Source organism: Nipponia nippon, unplaced genomic scaffold (genome assembly GCF_047370975.1).
Source record: "Nipponia nippon isolate SJK-2023a ecotype South Korea unplaced genomic scaffold, ASM4737097v1 scaffold_8, whole genome shotgun sequence".
NCBI lineage: Eukaryota > Metazoa > Chordata > Aves > Pelecaniformes > Threskiornithidae > Nipponia > Nipponia nippon.
In genome coordinates, this window is record NW_028262402.1 from 2,520,901 (window position 1) to 2,538,142 (window position 17,242).

A 17,242-nucleotide genomic window follows, 5' to 3' on the forward strand; every position below is an offset into this window, starting at 1 on the left:
AACCTTTCCACCTATATCCCAAATGCATTACACGACATTTAGATTAAAGAAAAAAGTCTTTTCAGAATGATGTTACCTCCAACCTAAACATCTATCAGAAACATTGCAGACCCAGGATAATAAAAAGCTAGAGTAAACAGTATTATTCAGCACAGTGGCTATAAAACTTTTATTGTTCCTCTAGGATACATCAACTCTTAGGTTAGAAACCTTTCTGCCTTAATTATCTAAGAATTTTAAAAAGTTCTCATGTAGGATCTCTCTGTTGCATAGAAAAAACGATTTATAAGGGATACTTAACAAAGGGAGACCTAGCTACAAGACATCTGGCTTTAATTCTTTGGTTAAAGACCATGTGGTAATAACAGGTCAAGTATAAGAACCCTTGAGGGAGAGAGGAAGTCATATGAATGAGTTAGTGGCCCTTATAAAAGTTTGCCAACATCTGCATTAATTATGTGAATGCCCTGTTTTTTTTTCTCTCTGTAGGAATATCTGGATGCAGTCTTGCAGTCTGAATTACAGAGGAGGTCAGGACTCCAGGATCTAGTGGACTTTTGTGATCCCGAATAAATTCTCTCTTTGTCTATATATTTGTCGATCTAATTTTTTCTTTCAGGCGGCTGCTGCCCATATGTAACGATTCCTGCTCCACTGTTGCTCTTGTGGAGAGAGGCCAGATACACCTGGCAGAACATGTTTTTAATTCAGAAATTTAAAATGTGGTAGCTATTACTTCCCTTTTTATTTTTCTTTTCCTTTTTTTTTTTTTTTTTTTTGTTTGGCATGTAGGCTTAGAATGTGAATTCTCCCCTGATTTTGTAATATCCTCCCCAGCCATTTCATATGAAATCTGAAACAAGATATGATAAAAAAAAGGTCACTGTAACATGCACTGATAAGTGCTGTGCATCTGTCTTTTTCACAAAATGCCAAGCCAGGGCTGAATGTATGCAACACACATAAGAACATGTAAAACACTACAGAGTCAAACTTGTTAAATTTAAAAGCATGACAGCACTTGAGTAATCCTGGAGGAACAGCATGAAGCTCACTGGCTTCTTCTTTCATTTTGAAGACACAGGAACAAAACTCTCTGTTCACATAAGGGATTTTGGATAAGTTTTGTTTTTAGTGCATGCTAATCTAAAACCTGGAATCTCCTTTAAATGCAATCTTTTCAGTCCCAAGGAAAAGAAGAGCAGAAGAAGAGACAGTTTGCTGACAAAAGTTCAAACAGGGGACTTCCAGGCAATCAGCTTTCTCGGATGCCAGTGTATATCTTACAAGAAGGTTTTGACCTCCTGGGTCACAAACACACAAATCCCAAGGCATCACATTTACCCGTGATGCTGCTATCTGACTGGAAAGGCTGAAGTGGGAGGGAAATATAACATATCTCTGAGTACCGAAAGTGTTAACATACCATAATGGCATATGCAAGCAGGCAGACCCATCCCCTCTCCTGCCCCTTCAGGAAAAGGGGCAGGGAAGTTTATATTTTAATTTCCTGAAGTTTCCACTCAGTGTGTTTCATTGCCTGGGTAAGCCAGATGTTCAGTGCCCTGAGATTTACCTCATCCATTTAGTATATCTCAACAAAAGTTTAAAACAAACTGAGCTGCAAATTGCCCATGTTAACTAAACCTCTAGGACACATCTGTGTAGAAAAAGAAAACATCTGACTTATAAACCAACAAGACAGATAAAGCAAAATGGAGTAATAGCAGGCTAAAAGCAAAGCCTCCTCTAACCATGTGAGGTTGATTTAATACTCAGGACACAGTTGTCCAAACCAAAGAACAAGAAAATCCCGAGTACATGGAGTTAAATTTCTTAAAATCATGAGACCCAGTTATAACCACAACACAGTACACACAGATCAGGAAATTTGTCTCTAAGACTTAATAAATAAAACTCACTCTGCTTCTACAGTCAACACCTAGTCATCCTGTGGCCAGAACATCACCTTGGCACTGGCTTTTTCAGCCACTGTCTGCTATACTTGTCCTCTTGGCTCCTCTCCTCTGGTGGTACAGGACCATGCCACTGGGGTGGCAGTGGGGAGACTGGGAAGAAGAGCCCACGTAAGCAACTTTCCAGTGTTTCGTGCTTGATTCATCTTGCTGCTGCCCCACCTCTCTATCACAGCTTAAAGAGTGGGGTAGAGGATTTAGATCCAAGGCATGGAATAGCATGCCCATGGGATGTTCTTGGGTGAGCAGCCCATTACGCTCTTCCCCATGGCAGGAAGGGACCAGAGTAGAGAAGCCACTGGCTGCCTGGAGCAGGAAGGTTAGAGGGGAGCTCTGGATACTTCCAGCTCGGTGGTGAGTGACAGCCCACCTGGTGAGGGCTGTGCATGGAGAGATGCTTACGGTGGAAAACAAACACCAGCAAGTTTTCAAACACCGCTGATTGATACTGTCTAAACAAAACATTAGTTAGCACAAGGTGCCTGAGGGGCAAATGATCAGTTTACAAAACCCACTGCAATCTGAGAGTTTGCAGAGTTTCTCAGTCCACCTAACAAAAAAAATGAAAAGGAAAAAAAAAAGAAGGACCACCCCCCCAGCAGGCACGGGTGCATTTATTCCTTGCTGAGAGAAACAGAGCTGAACGTTCTTAGAATACTAAGGTCTGACTTTTACAGAGCTTTTAAAACTTGGAAGCCACAAAAATGATTCCATATCCAAGAAAACTCTTAAAAATATTTTAACTCTTAACGCTCCAAACACAGTCTGCTCCTTTCTTTTTTTCCCTTTACTGAATTAACCTTGACATGCTGCTGTTTTCTTACCCAGAACACGGAAAGGAGATGAAAAGCAATTTATTTGGCAAGGAACTCTGAGGATGATGACAATTCTGCATACAATGAAATGCCAAGTACAAGCCAGAGACCTCAATTTTTCAGAAGTCATGCAACTTGCATGCAGTCTCCTTGAAGTCTGCGAGACTCGGAGGAGACTCATTCTATACAGGATGAGCTCTTAATTCTGAGGTAGCTACCCTTGGATCCCAAACCCAATATTTATCATTCTCAGTGCTGCCCAGAAATCCAGAAAATATTTCAGAGGAAATGCAGAATTGGGAATGGTAGACTAGGACTCCAAAACAGCAATAGGTGTCTTAAATCTCTACATTTAGTGCAGCAGCAGCAAATGGAAAAGCAGTAGCACTGCGTTCAGTTTAGCTAAATACTCTGAATTTTACCAACATACCAGGAAGGCTAGAGCTGGGAACCACCAATTTCAAAATCCCCAAGTAAGGGTATCTATTAAGAATATCTTTAAAATAAGCATAAGAAAGTAAGTATAGGAATAATTGAATCAATATGTAAATACTTTCTCAACCCGCAACTGCAAAACCACAGGTTTTATGAAAGTAAAGTTATCACAGATGAGAAAAAAAATTCCCATTTGCAATAAAAATTTCTCCATTACCTAATGAAAAACACAAACTATTGTTCATACTGAAGAACACAAAAGAAACAAGAGGTTTAAAAATAAAGGGGAAAAGGTGGTGTTTCCTTTAAAGATGAAAGTAGAAGTTGAGGAGGCATTTACCCAAAATTTAAGTCAAAAAAATCAAAGAGTCTCAAGACAAGGGTCCTGATTCATTATAGCCTTATGCCTACTATGCCTTATGTACAGATATAATTTAATTTGCACAATGAAAGTATGAACCCCTACCACCAATATACAATAGCTCCTCACATACCATTTTTGGAACTGCATCTCCCAAAGTAATCATGTGGCAGACTTAAAGAAAAACTTGAATGTTAAGATGTGGTGGTTCAGTCACAGCAGGCTACTTCTTCATTTGACTAGACTCATTTTGCCCTTCACACAGCGGAAAAGATGTGAGCAAACGACTCTTTGCAAGGGGATCCCTTTAACTGACCTATAGCATGCTAAAGCATAAAGTTACTTATGGATCATGTGGCAGTAGCTAGCATATCCAATAATTTTTAGGATGCTTTTGTAGTAGACTGTATTACAACAGAGTGTCAGAGCTAACAAATGTCCCAAAAACTAGAAATTGAACTGAGAAGTTCTCTATATCCTACAGTTTATACCTGAAAAGGGTAATGCAACATATCTAGACACTCAATGTACCAAAGAGACCCAATCACCAGCAACACTGGAAAAAGAGGCAACTTTACTTCTACTGAGGAAGGTATAATTCACAAGTGACACAGATCCTTTTGGAAACTATGATTACGACCTCCACAGATCAACTATAAAACCAGGGAGGGTGCTGACCTTCCTTAGTGCTTATTCACTGTTGACTACTACAAAAGCAAGTTCAAAAATAGCTTCCATGGGCTAAAAAAGGAATGGGTGAGAGCAGGAAGTCCAGCTAATGCTAAAAATGCCTTTCTTCTGGAAGATGCCAGGATCACCAATTATCACGTATGAAATACCTTGACTCAGCCCTACAGCTTTTCAGGATAGATAAACCAGGAGCCATGCAAGTCACTACTCAAACACAAGAGCATTCGTGATAGTCAGGAGCATACTGAGCTGGCGCAACAGGCCGCCAGATCGCCAGCTCAGTGGTTTCAACTTCTTGCGCTTTCTGTTGCTGCAGAAAGGAACTGCTTGCTGCACATGGACATGGAGTCTCTTTCACCGCAGAATTCTGCAAGCAAAAGGATATTTAGGAAGTTAAAAAGCTAGAAGAATTGGAAAAAAAATATCCAAGGAAAGACAGAGAGTGAACTCAGTTCTCCAGCCACCTACCCAATAATTCACACACTGCTGTATTGTTGCTTCTTTTCCTCAGATCCAGCATTTTCAGATGAGCTGCATCCCTCGCAAGCACTACCTATATGTTCTGATGAATGTTTTCCAGTTGAGGACGACATGAAGACTGTTTGAATCAGGGCATAGTTCTACATCACCACTTCCCCCCTTACATTACTAGGATGGCTTAAACACTGATTACTAAAGATTTGTTCCCAGATCACATAGCACTTCTCTGCCGCCCCATCTCTGCCTTCCAAGCTCCTCTCAAAGGGAGGCCACCACCGCAATGTGGAGGTATTGCAAAAATAAGCTAATTGGTTTTGCCACTAGGAGAGACGTGATTGGGCATGTTGAGCCCAAATTGGGTAGTTGAGCCCAAACATCCCATGCAGAGTACAGAAAGGGTTTCTGCAAAGGTCTTGAAGCTTCATTTTCTTCTGAGGGATCTTTCATAGCAAGCTCAGCTTCACAAACATTAGCCAAACATGGGTATAGGCTCAACACCTCCTGGCTTTGTGGGGACACAGGAAGGCAATTATATTCCATCAGCTAATTTAGTGCCTGAAATATGCCACCTCTTATGCCTTCAAAAAAAAGTCTGTGTCATGATGCAGACTAGGCTTCTCCACTATCTCACCCAGTTCACTCGCTGGTTGCCTTCCTGCCTTATCCTCAACCTGAACATCACAGCCAGACATCCAGCCTTGCTGTGAGTCCCTGCAGGGTGCTGTGCAGGACAAGTGCAGCGCAGGACAGACCTTCCCCAAAGACCCCAGCCCCGCGAAGAGCTTTCTGGAGAGAGGTGCAGCACACAGTCCCCTATCTGTGTCACTTCAGAAGCTATCAGGGTGGAAGAAATGCGAGGGGAAAAAAAAAAATAATCTGCACCTCTAACATCCCAAGTGAGTTTCCATGCATAATGAATTGCAACATGCAACCTTTGGGCCCAGTTCAGTGCTCAGTGAGCCAAGCTGGGAATTAATTCTTGGCTCCAGCAGCTGAAAGACTGGCCTTTTATGCTGAAAAAAATGCTGTAGGCTATTGGGGCTACTTCCATCTCCAGGGCACACCTTCCATCACTCCTCACCAAGCAAACCAGCAAAGTAAGCACTTGACAGAGTTTAGCCTACAAGCAAAATGCTTATTCAAAGTTATGTTAATGAGCATAGCAAATTTCATTTTGGGCTGGAAATTGAGATTTTCAAATGGAAATAAGACGACTATCCTGTGTTTACCATGACAAATACATTTTTTTCTTGAAATACATCAGGAAGTTTGGGTTGCTTTTGCTTTGATGCACTGCTTTGTGAAACATATAAACAGAATATAGAAAAATCTTTCTTTCTCAGGTCTCTGGCAACAATGGGTTCTCTATCAGTAGCTTGTTCATACAGTACTGAGCAGCAGCCTATAAGGCAGTATTGGTCTACTTTGAACAAAATGGAGATCTATTTTGAACCCCTGGTAATCTCATCTAGTGTAAGAATGAAAAAAAAAAAAAAAAAAGCATTCTGGTATTTAAGTTTCCCCTATGATGCCTGTAACTGGGTGGATATACCTCTAATTGCAAATTGTTTCTTCCAGTCTCACCATTTCCTTTTGTTCTCTCATTTACCTTATTTACCACCACCAGAGGTCTGTTTTGATAAAGAGGTTAATTTGTTTACTCACCTAGAAGAGGAGAGAAAAATCAGCACATTTGTTAATTTGGGCACCAAATCCAAAATGCAAATCTTGTTGGGCTTTGTTGGGGAAAGGGGTGACAACAGCTGTGCCACCCTACAGGAGTCTGTTCTCAAGCATCATTCTAAAGAGGAAAAAGCTACTGAGGATGACCATTCTGTGGCAAGGATAGTTTAAGTCTCTTCCACTGTAATTCAAACAAAAAGAAGAGAAAATAGAGAAGTATTCAATGGCACAGAATGGGAGAAGTATTTTTTGGCTCTGGTAACCACACAGCCATGAAAAGCCACTATAATGAAAACTGCTCTGGATTTCTCTTTGGAACAGCTGCAAGGCAGTTATTTAAATATACTCATTTACTTCTAGTATTTGGCTGGTAGGATCCACTGCTGGCAAAAGCAAAGAGAGAATGATGAATTTTTGTTGTTTTCTTGTTTTAAGCATTTCTGAAGCACTGTTGGAAGTCCCTGGTTCATTAAGCAACTGGAGCTCAAATCATTTCTTCTTCAAAGCTTTTACTGCAGAATTCATCTCATGCCATTCACAAAGAGAGAAGATACTAATCACTACACAGAGTACATTAATCAGTTTAGATCACCACTTGTCATGTTTCCTTTTAGCAAACAGCAAAGCCCTCTGGGATGCTAAATGCTTCTTAAAGAATTACTTAACTTTCCGCTTACTGCATTATCAGACTAATCAGGTTTCTATGATATAATTTTGCTTATACATAGCTGAGGTATGAAGTCATCACATGTACCACAAAATATCCCCAACTTAAGAATCAAAAAGTTCTTCTACGTTTTTTTTCTCTCTCTTTAGGAGCATAATGTCTTATCTAATCTGAAATCAATAGTTTCTGCCTTACAATAAAACCCGGTTGCCAAAAACTCAAAGCATGTTCTGGAATTTTTTTGTTTTACTGACTTCTCTGACATATCGTGAATGGTGTCCCAGAACTATTTTCTATTCCAGATTTCAGCTGTGGATAGCTAAACTACACTGAAACTTTACTTATGCTTCTCATTTAAACATGACCAAGATGCCTTAAATCTGTGCTCTTAATCATCACTCCTTACTTCTGGTAACAAGATACTGCTGGGGGGAAAGAAGATGGGAGCAGAGAGCTTTGGACAGGTCAGTGCATAGGCAAATGCATGACTGTGAAAAATGTATTGCTTCAGTAGAGGGTTGTAGAGAGCACCAAAAGCATTTCCTACGTTGACACACTAGCAATAAGAATATTTTAAAACAGTAACAACAATTTCACACCTGGTATCAAGAAGTGACTTTCAAAAACTTTCCTAAATGTAAATCTTTTGTAACCTGACTCAGAAGAAAAATAATGAGAAAGATACCATTTGCAATTAAATTAGCAGGAACTTCCCTCATTGGGGTGCCACCACAAGCATCTGTAGGATTAAAGCCCAAGCAAAAACCTGTTGGGGGGGCTTGGGATTGTAAAAAGTCCTGCTGAGGTCTCTGGGATTCTCCTCTGTGGTAAATAAGAGTCTATTCCTGTTTGCCCTGTGCAGTTAAAGGACTGATGATAGGCAGAGGAATATTTATTACTGAGATGTATACACATACATGTGTATACAAAATAGATAGTATTTATTTCTAAGACTAAATTGACCAAATGTGAAGGAAACCAACTATCTTGGCAATTCTAAAGGAAAGTTTAAAGATAAAAGATAAAAAAGGATTAAAGATAAAGAAAGTTTAAAGGAAAGTAGCAAAACACTTCTTTTTGTAACTGAGATGCCATCTAGCTCATGCAGAAGGCATGCAAGGCTATTTCCAAGTTTAAAAAAAAAATCCTTCCTTAGAACATTAGTCTCTAAATGTCTTCTGCAGCACACTGTGGCATCTGCTCAGTTTTAAAAGGCAAAATAACGTCGTCACCTCCCCAGAAAAAAGTATTTTAATGAATAAAGTTTTCTAAACTACATCCAAAATTCATTTATATGTCAACACAAATGTGGAAGGCAAGCCCATGCAGTCCCAGTCTGAAAAGTGCTTCACTTCAATACTTCCATCTAATGATTCCTCTCTTTAGCTATGTGTCTCACTACGTCCTTGCCTGTTAAAAAGCTCTTCCTTACCCTCAGAAACATACACATGGCTCCCACCTGATTGTTTGGAGCTGCTACTCCTTTACATAGGATTGAAGCCTTATATCAACCATCAGATCCACAACGGTTTACTGAAATCTCTGGGAATTCATGCATGCATGTAAGTCTGCCCATATGGATATCAAATTTGAGTCCATTTTTACAACATGAGGTTGAGAGAATGATATTTTTCTACCATAACCTCCCACATTGAGTTACCAGTCTTTCCTTTGCTTCCTTTTGCCATTTCTTTTTGGCTCCCAAGTCAAATCTCATTGAAGCACAGTCTCTAAAACCCAAGTGTGGAAAGCTGTCTAGATTACCAGTCAATGACCAGAATCATCCACGTATCTCTAGTCTTTGGTCTTGTGATGCAAGTCCAGGGCAGGATTTATTCAGCAGGAACTCCCTGCAGACACAGGACGTGCATTTATTCACTTGTAAGTACAACAGAATTGTGACTATGCTGATCATCAAGTCCTTTACAAGTGAGAGTGTTTCTTCCACTCATTCTTGCACCACAGTTGACCTTATTTTCCCTTCGAGAAGGCATTTATCCTGAACAGCAATCCTTAGATACACAAATTTCTCATACATAACAAGGCTCTGAAGAGAGAACCCACAGACACAGGGATGCAAGTGCAGAGCACACAAGGAGATGGCCTGGGGGAGCCTTTCTCCAGAAAGAGAAGCGTCCAGCAGCAGCCAGGCAGCCTGGGATGCAAGCATACACCATCCACCTTGTACCAGGTATTCTGTTCTGCTGTAAAGACAAAATCCTTCTCTGACCCTAACAGGGACAGACACTTGAAAAGCAACGTAAATCTTTTTTAAATATACTAGTTCTCCATTTGAAACACAGGAGGAAGAGGAGCACAAAGACGTTTCTCCAAAGCAGATTTCAGATTCAACTCATTTCACATAACTACACATTAGCGGACATGTTTTCTGTAACTTCACAGGGTCCAGGGATATCTGAACTACTGCACTTCTCAGTGCATATTGCTTAGAGCTGTAGTCTCCTGAGACAAAGCATCTCCAGCAAACAACAACAAAAAAAGAAAAATAAGCATTAGATCTCCAGTTTTCTGACATCTACCTTAATCAATTGTGGTTCCCTCTTCAGTAAAATATACATCCTTAAAAGTTTTAAGTTGCAACAGACACTTGGGTCTCTATGAAGACAAAAGCCTGAGGTAAAATCTTGACTATTATTAACGTCTGCTTTTCTGTTTGTAGTATTTACTTCACCAGAAGACACAAATACTTGTGTTCAGTACATGGAGCTGAAGAAATCACCTAGGTATTTATAAATATCAAGTCTGAAACACACACTTTGATTCATGAAAGCAAGATTAGTGTGTTAGTAATTGTAAGTATATTATTAATTTTACTGCTGCTTTTGGCTTAAAACTTTAGCTTTTCTAATAAGAACACTGAACCTGAAATTTCCTGTGGTATTATTGCAACTGAACCACATTATGACCTTCTTCTACTTTGTATTCATTAGGCACAGTAAAAATCAAACCATAGTGCAGGGACCACCTACATGGAGTCAATAAAGATTGTATTTTGCCATATATTTTCTTCTACAAATAGCAGTATAACACAGCAATGTCATGTCTCAAAGTATAAAAACATTCTTAGCAAATGATGAGTGTCTTTAATACAATATTTCAGGAAAAATTCCCTCGATGATTCAGAAGTGAGACAGGAGAAAAAGCTAGGTTTCAATGAGGAAATAAGAAAGAGGTTCAGTCAGTTCAGCTGCCAAAGTTTTATCATGGTCTACTCACCTCAATCACCTCAGGTTGGGACATCATGGAGGACGGCACCAAATCAGTGGGGATATCCATGGTAGCTCAAAATGTCCCTGCTGTCCTTGCACCCTTCCTCTGCACCCGCAAACCCTTGGTAGGAACACAGAAGCACTTCGTCAGACCCTAGTCATGCTGGCATTTGCTCCTAGTGGGAAGGAAAAAAAAAAAGTTGAGAATAACAAGACAACTGGGTATGCAGTCAACACCCAAGCCCCTCGGCTGCTGCAAAACCAGCCTGTGAGTTTGCACAACCCGACTTGCTTACATGACCATTCAGAACAGATTTGCAAAGGACACGTTGGAATTTGGTCCAGAACAGCAAAACAATTCACTCAACCACACAAAGTAGAATTCACACAAACTGAATACAGCAAGAAGGCTAATGCATAGACCATGTACACATTTGCAAGGGAAGATGGTCACCTACAGAGCATTGCAATCATGTTAACTTTTTTTTCACACCAAAAGAAAAAAAAAAAAACAAACCTCACAGAAGAGTACTCATAGCATTACTTGCTGGAATTTAGGATACATTTATTTCCTCAACAACTATTGTTTTGCAGTTTGGTGATCACAGGAACTTTTCCTCTGTGTTAAGAAAAATAACTTAAACAGTATGACATCCTTATGCTTGATTTATTTTAACCATACTTATTTTTTTTGCCAGATAGGCACAGATTTGCTGTAGGTGAATATACTGAATTGCCATGTAAAGTTTGACCAGATCATCCAACAGAATGAAGTAATTTCCATACCTATCATGTTTATCAAGGTTAGATCAGATTCCACATGTTTCTATTGTTTTGTGAAAAGAAAACCAAACAAAAGGGGAGAAAACTGTAAATGGCCAAGAAATTACGCCCATTTAAAAATTCCAGATGAAGACTGCTGCAGTTTTTTTCCCCAATCAGGCCAGACATATACAACACAACCCACAAATTAGCCACCACAAAAAGGATTTCGGAAAGACACCTATTGCTCTATCTACCACTTCCTACTCTGTAAGTAACGGCAGAAAACCACTCGCGCTAAGTGCCTTCAGCATCCAAAAAATACACCAAAAATGACCCCAAACGTAACTAGTATTTTTCAAACTGAGACCATGGTGTAGTCATACAGACAATTCTAGTAACTTTCCTGGCCTCCAGTTCATTTTTTCAAAGGCAACACTTACTTACCAAGCCAAGAAAAAACAGATAAGTGCTGCAGGAAAGTTGCACTCCACATGCTTTTCTGAGTCAGTTATGTCTTTTGTGTGTGTGTGTGTCTTGTTCATTTAAACTCAGTCTTTGCACGCCACTGTGGAAATTATTCCTCCTTCTTAAAAAGCATCATCTTGAAATGCCTGCTTCACATTTCAACACATCCCCGCATGCCTTACGTCACATGTAGCTGTCTCATCTTCCAAGCTCTTGGATCACTTTTTCCATCTTTATATAGCTTTCCAGTGACCCCTATTCTTTCCTACTCATTTCTTGCTAGTAACCTTTCATTCTTTCCACTCCTTGCTCCAAATTTCTACTACTATGCTCATGGAGAGGACAGAAAATGGAGATTTAGCATTCCTCCAAGAAAGACTTCTCTGGAAGTCAAAGAACCAAGCTACACATCCTTCAGGCTTCCTGTTTTCTTTTTAAAAACAGAGTTTTGCCTGTTCTCTGATATTCACTAACTTTTTCACTATGCATGACAGATGAAGGAAACAGATAGCATCAGCTTGAAACAAGTGCTTTTCTGTCTTAGGGAAGCTTTGCTATTTGACCAAGACGAAAGTGATTTTCAGTAAAACTCCATCAACAGCCTCAAGATCCTCAACCAGCACACTTCATCACTGTCTTGTGAGCTGTCACAAATGTAACTTAAATAAGATTTCATAAGACCTTTGTTTCTGTTCTTCACAGAACACGCTTAGAAGCAGCAGTACCATTGCACCTACTTTACAGCAGCTCATTGTTAGTTTCTTTTAAAATTTGTTCTTTTCTGTTAATCCTGAAATGCTGCCATTCTTGGATAATGAAGATGGGGAAAAGATTATAGACGAAGCAGACTTTAGGGAAGACTATCTAGACCAAAATCAGAGGTATGCTTAGAATCCTGTTTGCCACATATAAAAAGGAGAGAAAATGATCAGTTTTACTAGGGAGCATCACAGAGCAGAAAAGAAAAACTAAGAAAAAAAAAATCTTAAGTCTGTTTAGCCTTTAGTTAGCTCTGTGTACTCCAGGTAGAAGATAGATGTCAGAAGAAGCTTAACCCCATCAAATCCAACGAGCACTTTAACGCAGATGAGAAGGGAAATATGCCTGTAGTTATTTTTCACCATCTCTCCAAGAAATAGAAAACACAGGATTAATAAAAAATTCCTAAGCCTATGACCATTTCTTATATCCCCTTCTGCACCTAGGTGCATTTTCGTTGCTTGTATTGCAGTCATCCCTCAATGTGGCTAGGAGAAGGAAAGCTCTTCTGCCTATATCTTGCTTCTCAGCCTCCTGACCACGACATACACAATGATTAAGACTTCCTGCCAACTGGTTAGGCTCCTAAAAGTATTCCAGCTGAAAACAGGTTGGACTGTACAAGAGGACTCTCTCCCCGCTCCCAACCTGCCTCATCTCCTTCAGCAATAATAAAATGCAGAGGGAACTGCGTTTTCACAGCAGTGCAAAAGCAGGCTGACTCCATTCAAGCGAACAAAGGTGGCTCCTAACTTAATACCCGTGTGAGTTCAGGGTGCAGCCTCGTGTTTTTCAAGAACTGCAAACAAAGGGAACAGGATCCTCAAATGAACTTTGCTAAAGGGCATTATGACAGAAAATGTAATCTCTATTAAAAAGAAAGTCTGAAACACAAAAACACAGGAGTGGCTTCTTAACTAATGAGATTTTGATGGCTTGCTGCACTACAAAGCATTGAAAAAAATACCCAAATTTTGAAGCAGATTCACAAATATGATTTCCAAACACTGGAATTGCAGGTGTTGCAGGTGGATACCACTCTATGTACTCTTCTCTTGACAGATGTTGCTGTCTTTACTGAGTGCATCTAGAGAACTGCTAACTGGGGAAACACATTGGATCTGTATCTAAAGTTAGTAAAATGAAGATTATAGAATTTCTTATCCTCTGTGAAGGTGACTCATCTCTAAGAAATGATGTTTCACCATAAACTACAACATTTAGAAAGTCATTTATGGTAACACATTGAGTTTGTGATTGAGGAAAAGAAAAAAAACAGCTGATGCTCGGCAGAGTAGTGCATATCTAATGTGAGGAGCAAGCACACATCCTCACCAAACAAAACATATTGCTCTCTGACACACTATGATTAAGCATGATTTCTGGATCAGCTGTCTGAGACCACAGAAAAGAGGAACCACACAGGTTTGTCATTACTTGGAGTAGTTAGGAGAAATGCAATCATGTATCACAAAAACATCATCTTGAAGGAACTGCTTCCCAAAAATTCATTAGAATGACAAAAATTACCACCCTTATTCACCCCCAGTTTCTTGCACAGTACAAGCAATCTGCAGTTTTGGAGTGACACAGCAATACCAACAATTTCTGCATCACTGCATATCTCATCTGGGCCTACAAATACATAATGCCTCTTCTAGAGTAAGGTGCAGGGACTGAAGGGCAAATTGAGTTTTCACAATCTGTGGCTGTCTCCTGTGTCAGACAATTTCAGGTGTCCTGCATTGTTGCCGTCTTTCAACTTTGGTTCCCTGCACCCCTGTCAGAGCATCTTTTGGTACCACAGCTGGACTTCACAGACTTCAAGTTTCTGGATTACATGACTCTGAAGATGATGATTTGGTATGACCTTGAAGCTCTTAAATGTGACTTAGCTAAACAAAGCTACTCTCCTTGCACACCTGCAGTGAATAAAAGCCCAACTTATGGTTTCTCAGAGGACAGTTTTAAGTCCTAATTGATCCCAGATGGACAGGGCCCATAAACCCATCACAGAAAAAAACACCAACATTTGAACAACATGTAAGAAGGCAAGAAAGTAAGAAAAAAGATCTCACATAAGGGTCCCACTTCCAGATGCCACTTCAGAGACATTCCACATTTCCTGTGGCATCTGAAGTCTTGCCATCCAAAAGTAATCATTTGGCATCACTCATCTCCAGCAGCCTCCTTCACCAAACAACTGCTGCTTGTAAGCATTAGTTTGTTCAACACACAAATAAAAGCATGACCCCACCACAGCAGCCTTACAAGGCAAAAAAGGCAAATGAACACCATCCAGGGAAGAGCAACAGCAATGATTTGACCTGTCTACCACTTCATTTTACCACTTGTTAAAGTGATGGTGATAACAGGAACTTTTAGTTACCTACTATGGACTCATGGGGGTGTTTTTCCACTCTCCAGTAATGACTTGGTTAATAAGAGAACAACTATGGATACGCTTTCTAGTGTATAAGAAAATAAACATGAAAGGCAGAGAAATTGGTTTCAATTTCATGCTGCTAAGAAAAGAGAACAGGCTTTCCTGTTACTCCTTCCCTTACTATAGTGACTGCTAGGAACTATTGCAAAAAATTTGGATTTTCTTGTGCAAGTTACAGAGCATTGGATCTTCCTAACAGAGAGTTAGGAGTCCTTATATTATTTTAAGTAGAGCCTTCACCACCACTGATGTTGTCACTTTGAACAGTAGATGTACAAATTCACTAGCTTAAAACTGTTCTGAAAAAGTTATTTAGTAGTGACTCTTCAAACACCAAAACTTCTCTTGACATCTACTTTAAAGCAATTAATAAAAAAAAAAATCCTAAAAACCCCCCAGATGTGTCAACATGATTTCATAAGTGAGCAGAGGTACCTGCAACTACAAAAAAACACTCTCAGCTGACTGGCAAAGGGCAAACCACACCACAGAAATGCAGATAAAACGCTCTTGCTCTCCCTGAAATTCTTGTAACGCAATCCAAATCCTGATGTTAGTACTGACTGCCCTGAAACAGATAGTTTCAGCAAGCCTTTGCATAAACACAGCACTCCATTTTTTTTTCGCATTCATCAGTTCACCACTGGTTAAAATGAGGGGAAAAGACACATGCCAGCTCTCTCTCCTGTCACTTCAGGACTTTCCTCCTCCTTCCTTGCATGGCATGTCTGGAGTGGTGTTTCAGCAAACGTCTTGTTTTGTATCAGGGACCAGACTGCTGAATCTTTAAGTGAGTTTGGTACGTGGTGTACTATGACAAATAAATTTGCAGAATGAGCTGCATAAGGCATGTGGGGATGACCCACAAAAGCATAAGGACAAGCTGAACTAATTTAAGTGGTTATTACCTCTACAGTCCATATTTCTTCCCAGTTCTGCCCCCTCTCTCTCTCTGTTCAAGGGTGTATTTTGCCTGCGAATGAAGATAACCTCCTGCACCCTGTATTAACTTGCTCAGCAATTAAAAGAGCTGCAATAAGTTAATAGCTGTGATTCAGTATTGGGCAAAAAAAGCAGAACATAAACAAAAGAGATTTCCAGACAGATGGTGTGGCCCATTGTTGTACTCTTGACTTACGGTCCTTCTGAACAAAAGCAACAAGTCTTTTTCCACTCAATGAGACTCTTTCCCTGCCATCTCACCATCAAATTTTTGATGTCTCATAAAAGAGACTTCCCTTTCTCTTCCCTCAGCAGATGCATCAATACAGTTTAGAAGCTAGCACAAAATTAACTATCCCTGTTAAACTTCGTTGACAGTGTGCGTATTTGAATACACACATTTTATTGTACAAATTCTGCAGCTTGGTTGGTGTCAGCCTGGCTCTTTCACCTGACACCTCTCCAGAAAGCAGGATAAAGGCTGTCGTCACATCCGTCTCTTACTACAGCAGTAAGTATCAGAATAGGTCTAGTATATGGTACTGATTAAACAGGTTTAATAGCAGTGAATCTGAAATTACACTACTGGAGTTACAAATTATTATGTCTGTAATTAATAGCATGGAAGACAATTATCTATTTCTGATGTCACAGGGACCGATGTGAGCACTGACTGGGCTGCACCACTGTTTATATACATCCTTGTGGAAGGAAGTGGTTACAACTCTTCAGCATGCCTTTAGACCAACTACCAACAAATTGCCCAAGTTACACCTGTTATTACAGCGCACACAACACTACCCTCCGTTGTCCCAGTGAAGACCAGTTATACAAACATGCCTCCTCCCAAAGCCTTCCTGTCTGTTCCTTCTAGTCACTGGACAGACTGCTTTAAAGAGCTATGGAGCTATAGCATCTTGCCCATTTGGAAGCTCTTCATAAGAATGAATAAATTCACCGTGAAAATGGATTTGTGAGGTTTTACTGAGGTATCGGGGAAGTCTGGAAGGGGAGTGCCAGAAGAAAGGGACAACATTACTCCGTTTCCTGTGCTGGCTGTCACCCCCCTGGAAACAGCCTCTGCCGGTAAAACCTGACATTTCTTGAGTCCAACTTCACTGTCTAGAAAAACTGATTTTACTGGAATTTGCTAACATATGGAAAGGTTCACACACAACAATAGGAAATCTCTACCTTGCAAATATTAAAAAAAAAAAAACCAAACACCAAACCCAAACCCCCAAACCCAGAGTAAAACATACTTGATGGTATCTGCCCTTTCCCACTACCAAGAGTGAGTATCACAACAGCTACAACCAGCCCTAAGAAACTGGCCAGATTTTTCAGTCTGAGAAGAAATATCAATGACAGACTGAAGATGCAACGAAACTGAGCTACTCATTCACATCTGCAGAAGAAATTGAGATCCTCAAAGGAAATGAGGTGAATTTTCCATGCTGCTGTTATGCCAGCACATCACACAGGGGCAAAAAATCATTTTTCACATGCACCAAGACAGGCAATAACT

The 17,242-nt window shown here is 40.0% G+C and overlaps 1 protein-coding gene across 6 annotated transcripts in view; it reads right to left on the bottom strand.

The window, feature by feature from the left end:
* Positions 1 to 17,242, bottom strand: part of LPAR1 (lysophosphatidic acid receptor 1) — a 78,941-nt gene that overhangs the window by 44,534 nt on the left and 17,165 nt on the right. For all 6 annotated transcript variants that reach the window (XM_087742325.1, XM_087742329.1, XM_087742330.1 and 3 more), the window contains exon 2: positions 10,345 to 10,513. In XM_087742325.1, the coding sequence (XP_087598451.1) occupies positions 10,345 to 10,404 (60 nt within the window). In that variant the 5' untranslated portion in view covers positions 10,405 to 10,513. The remainder of the gene's footprint in view (positions 1 to 10,344; positions 10,514 to 17,242) is intronic.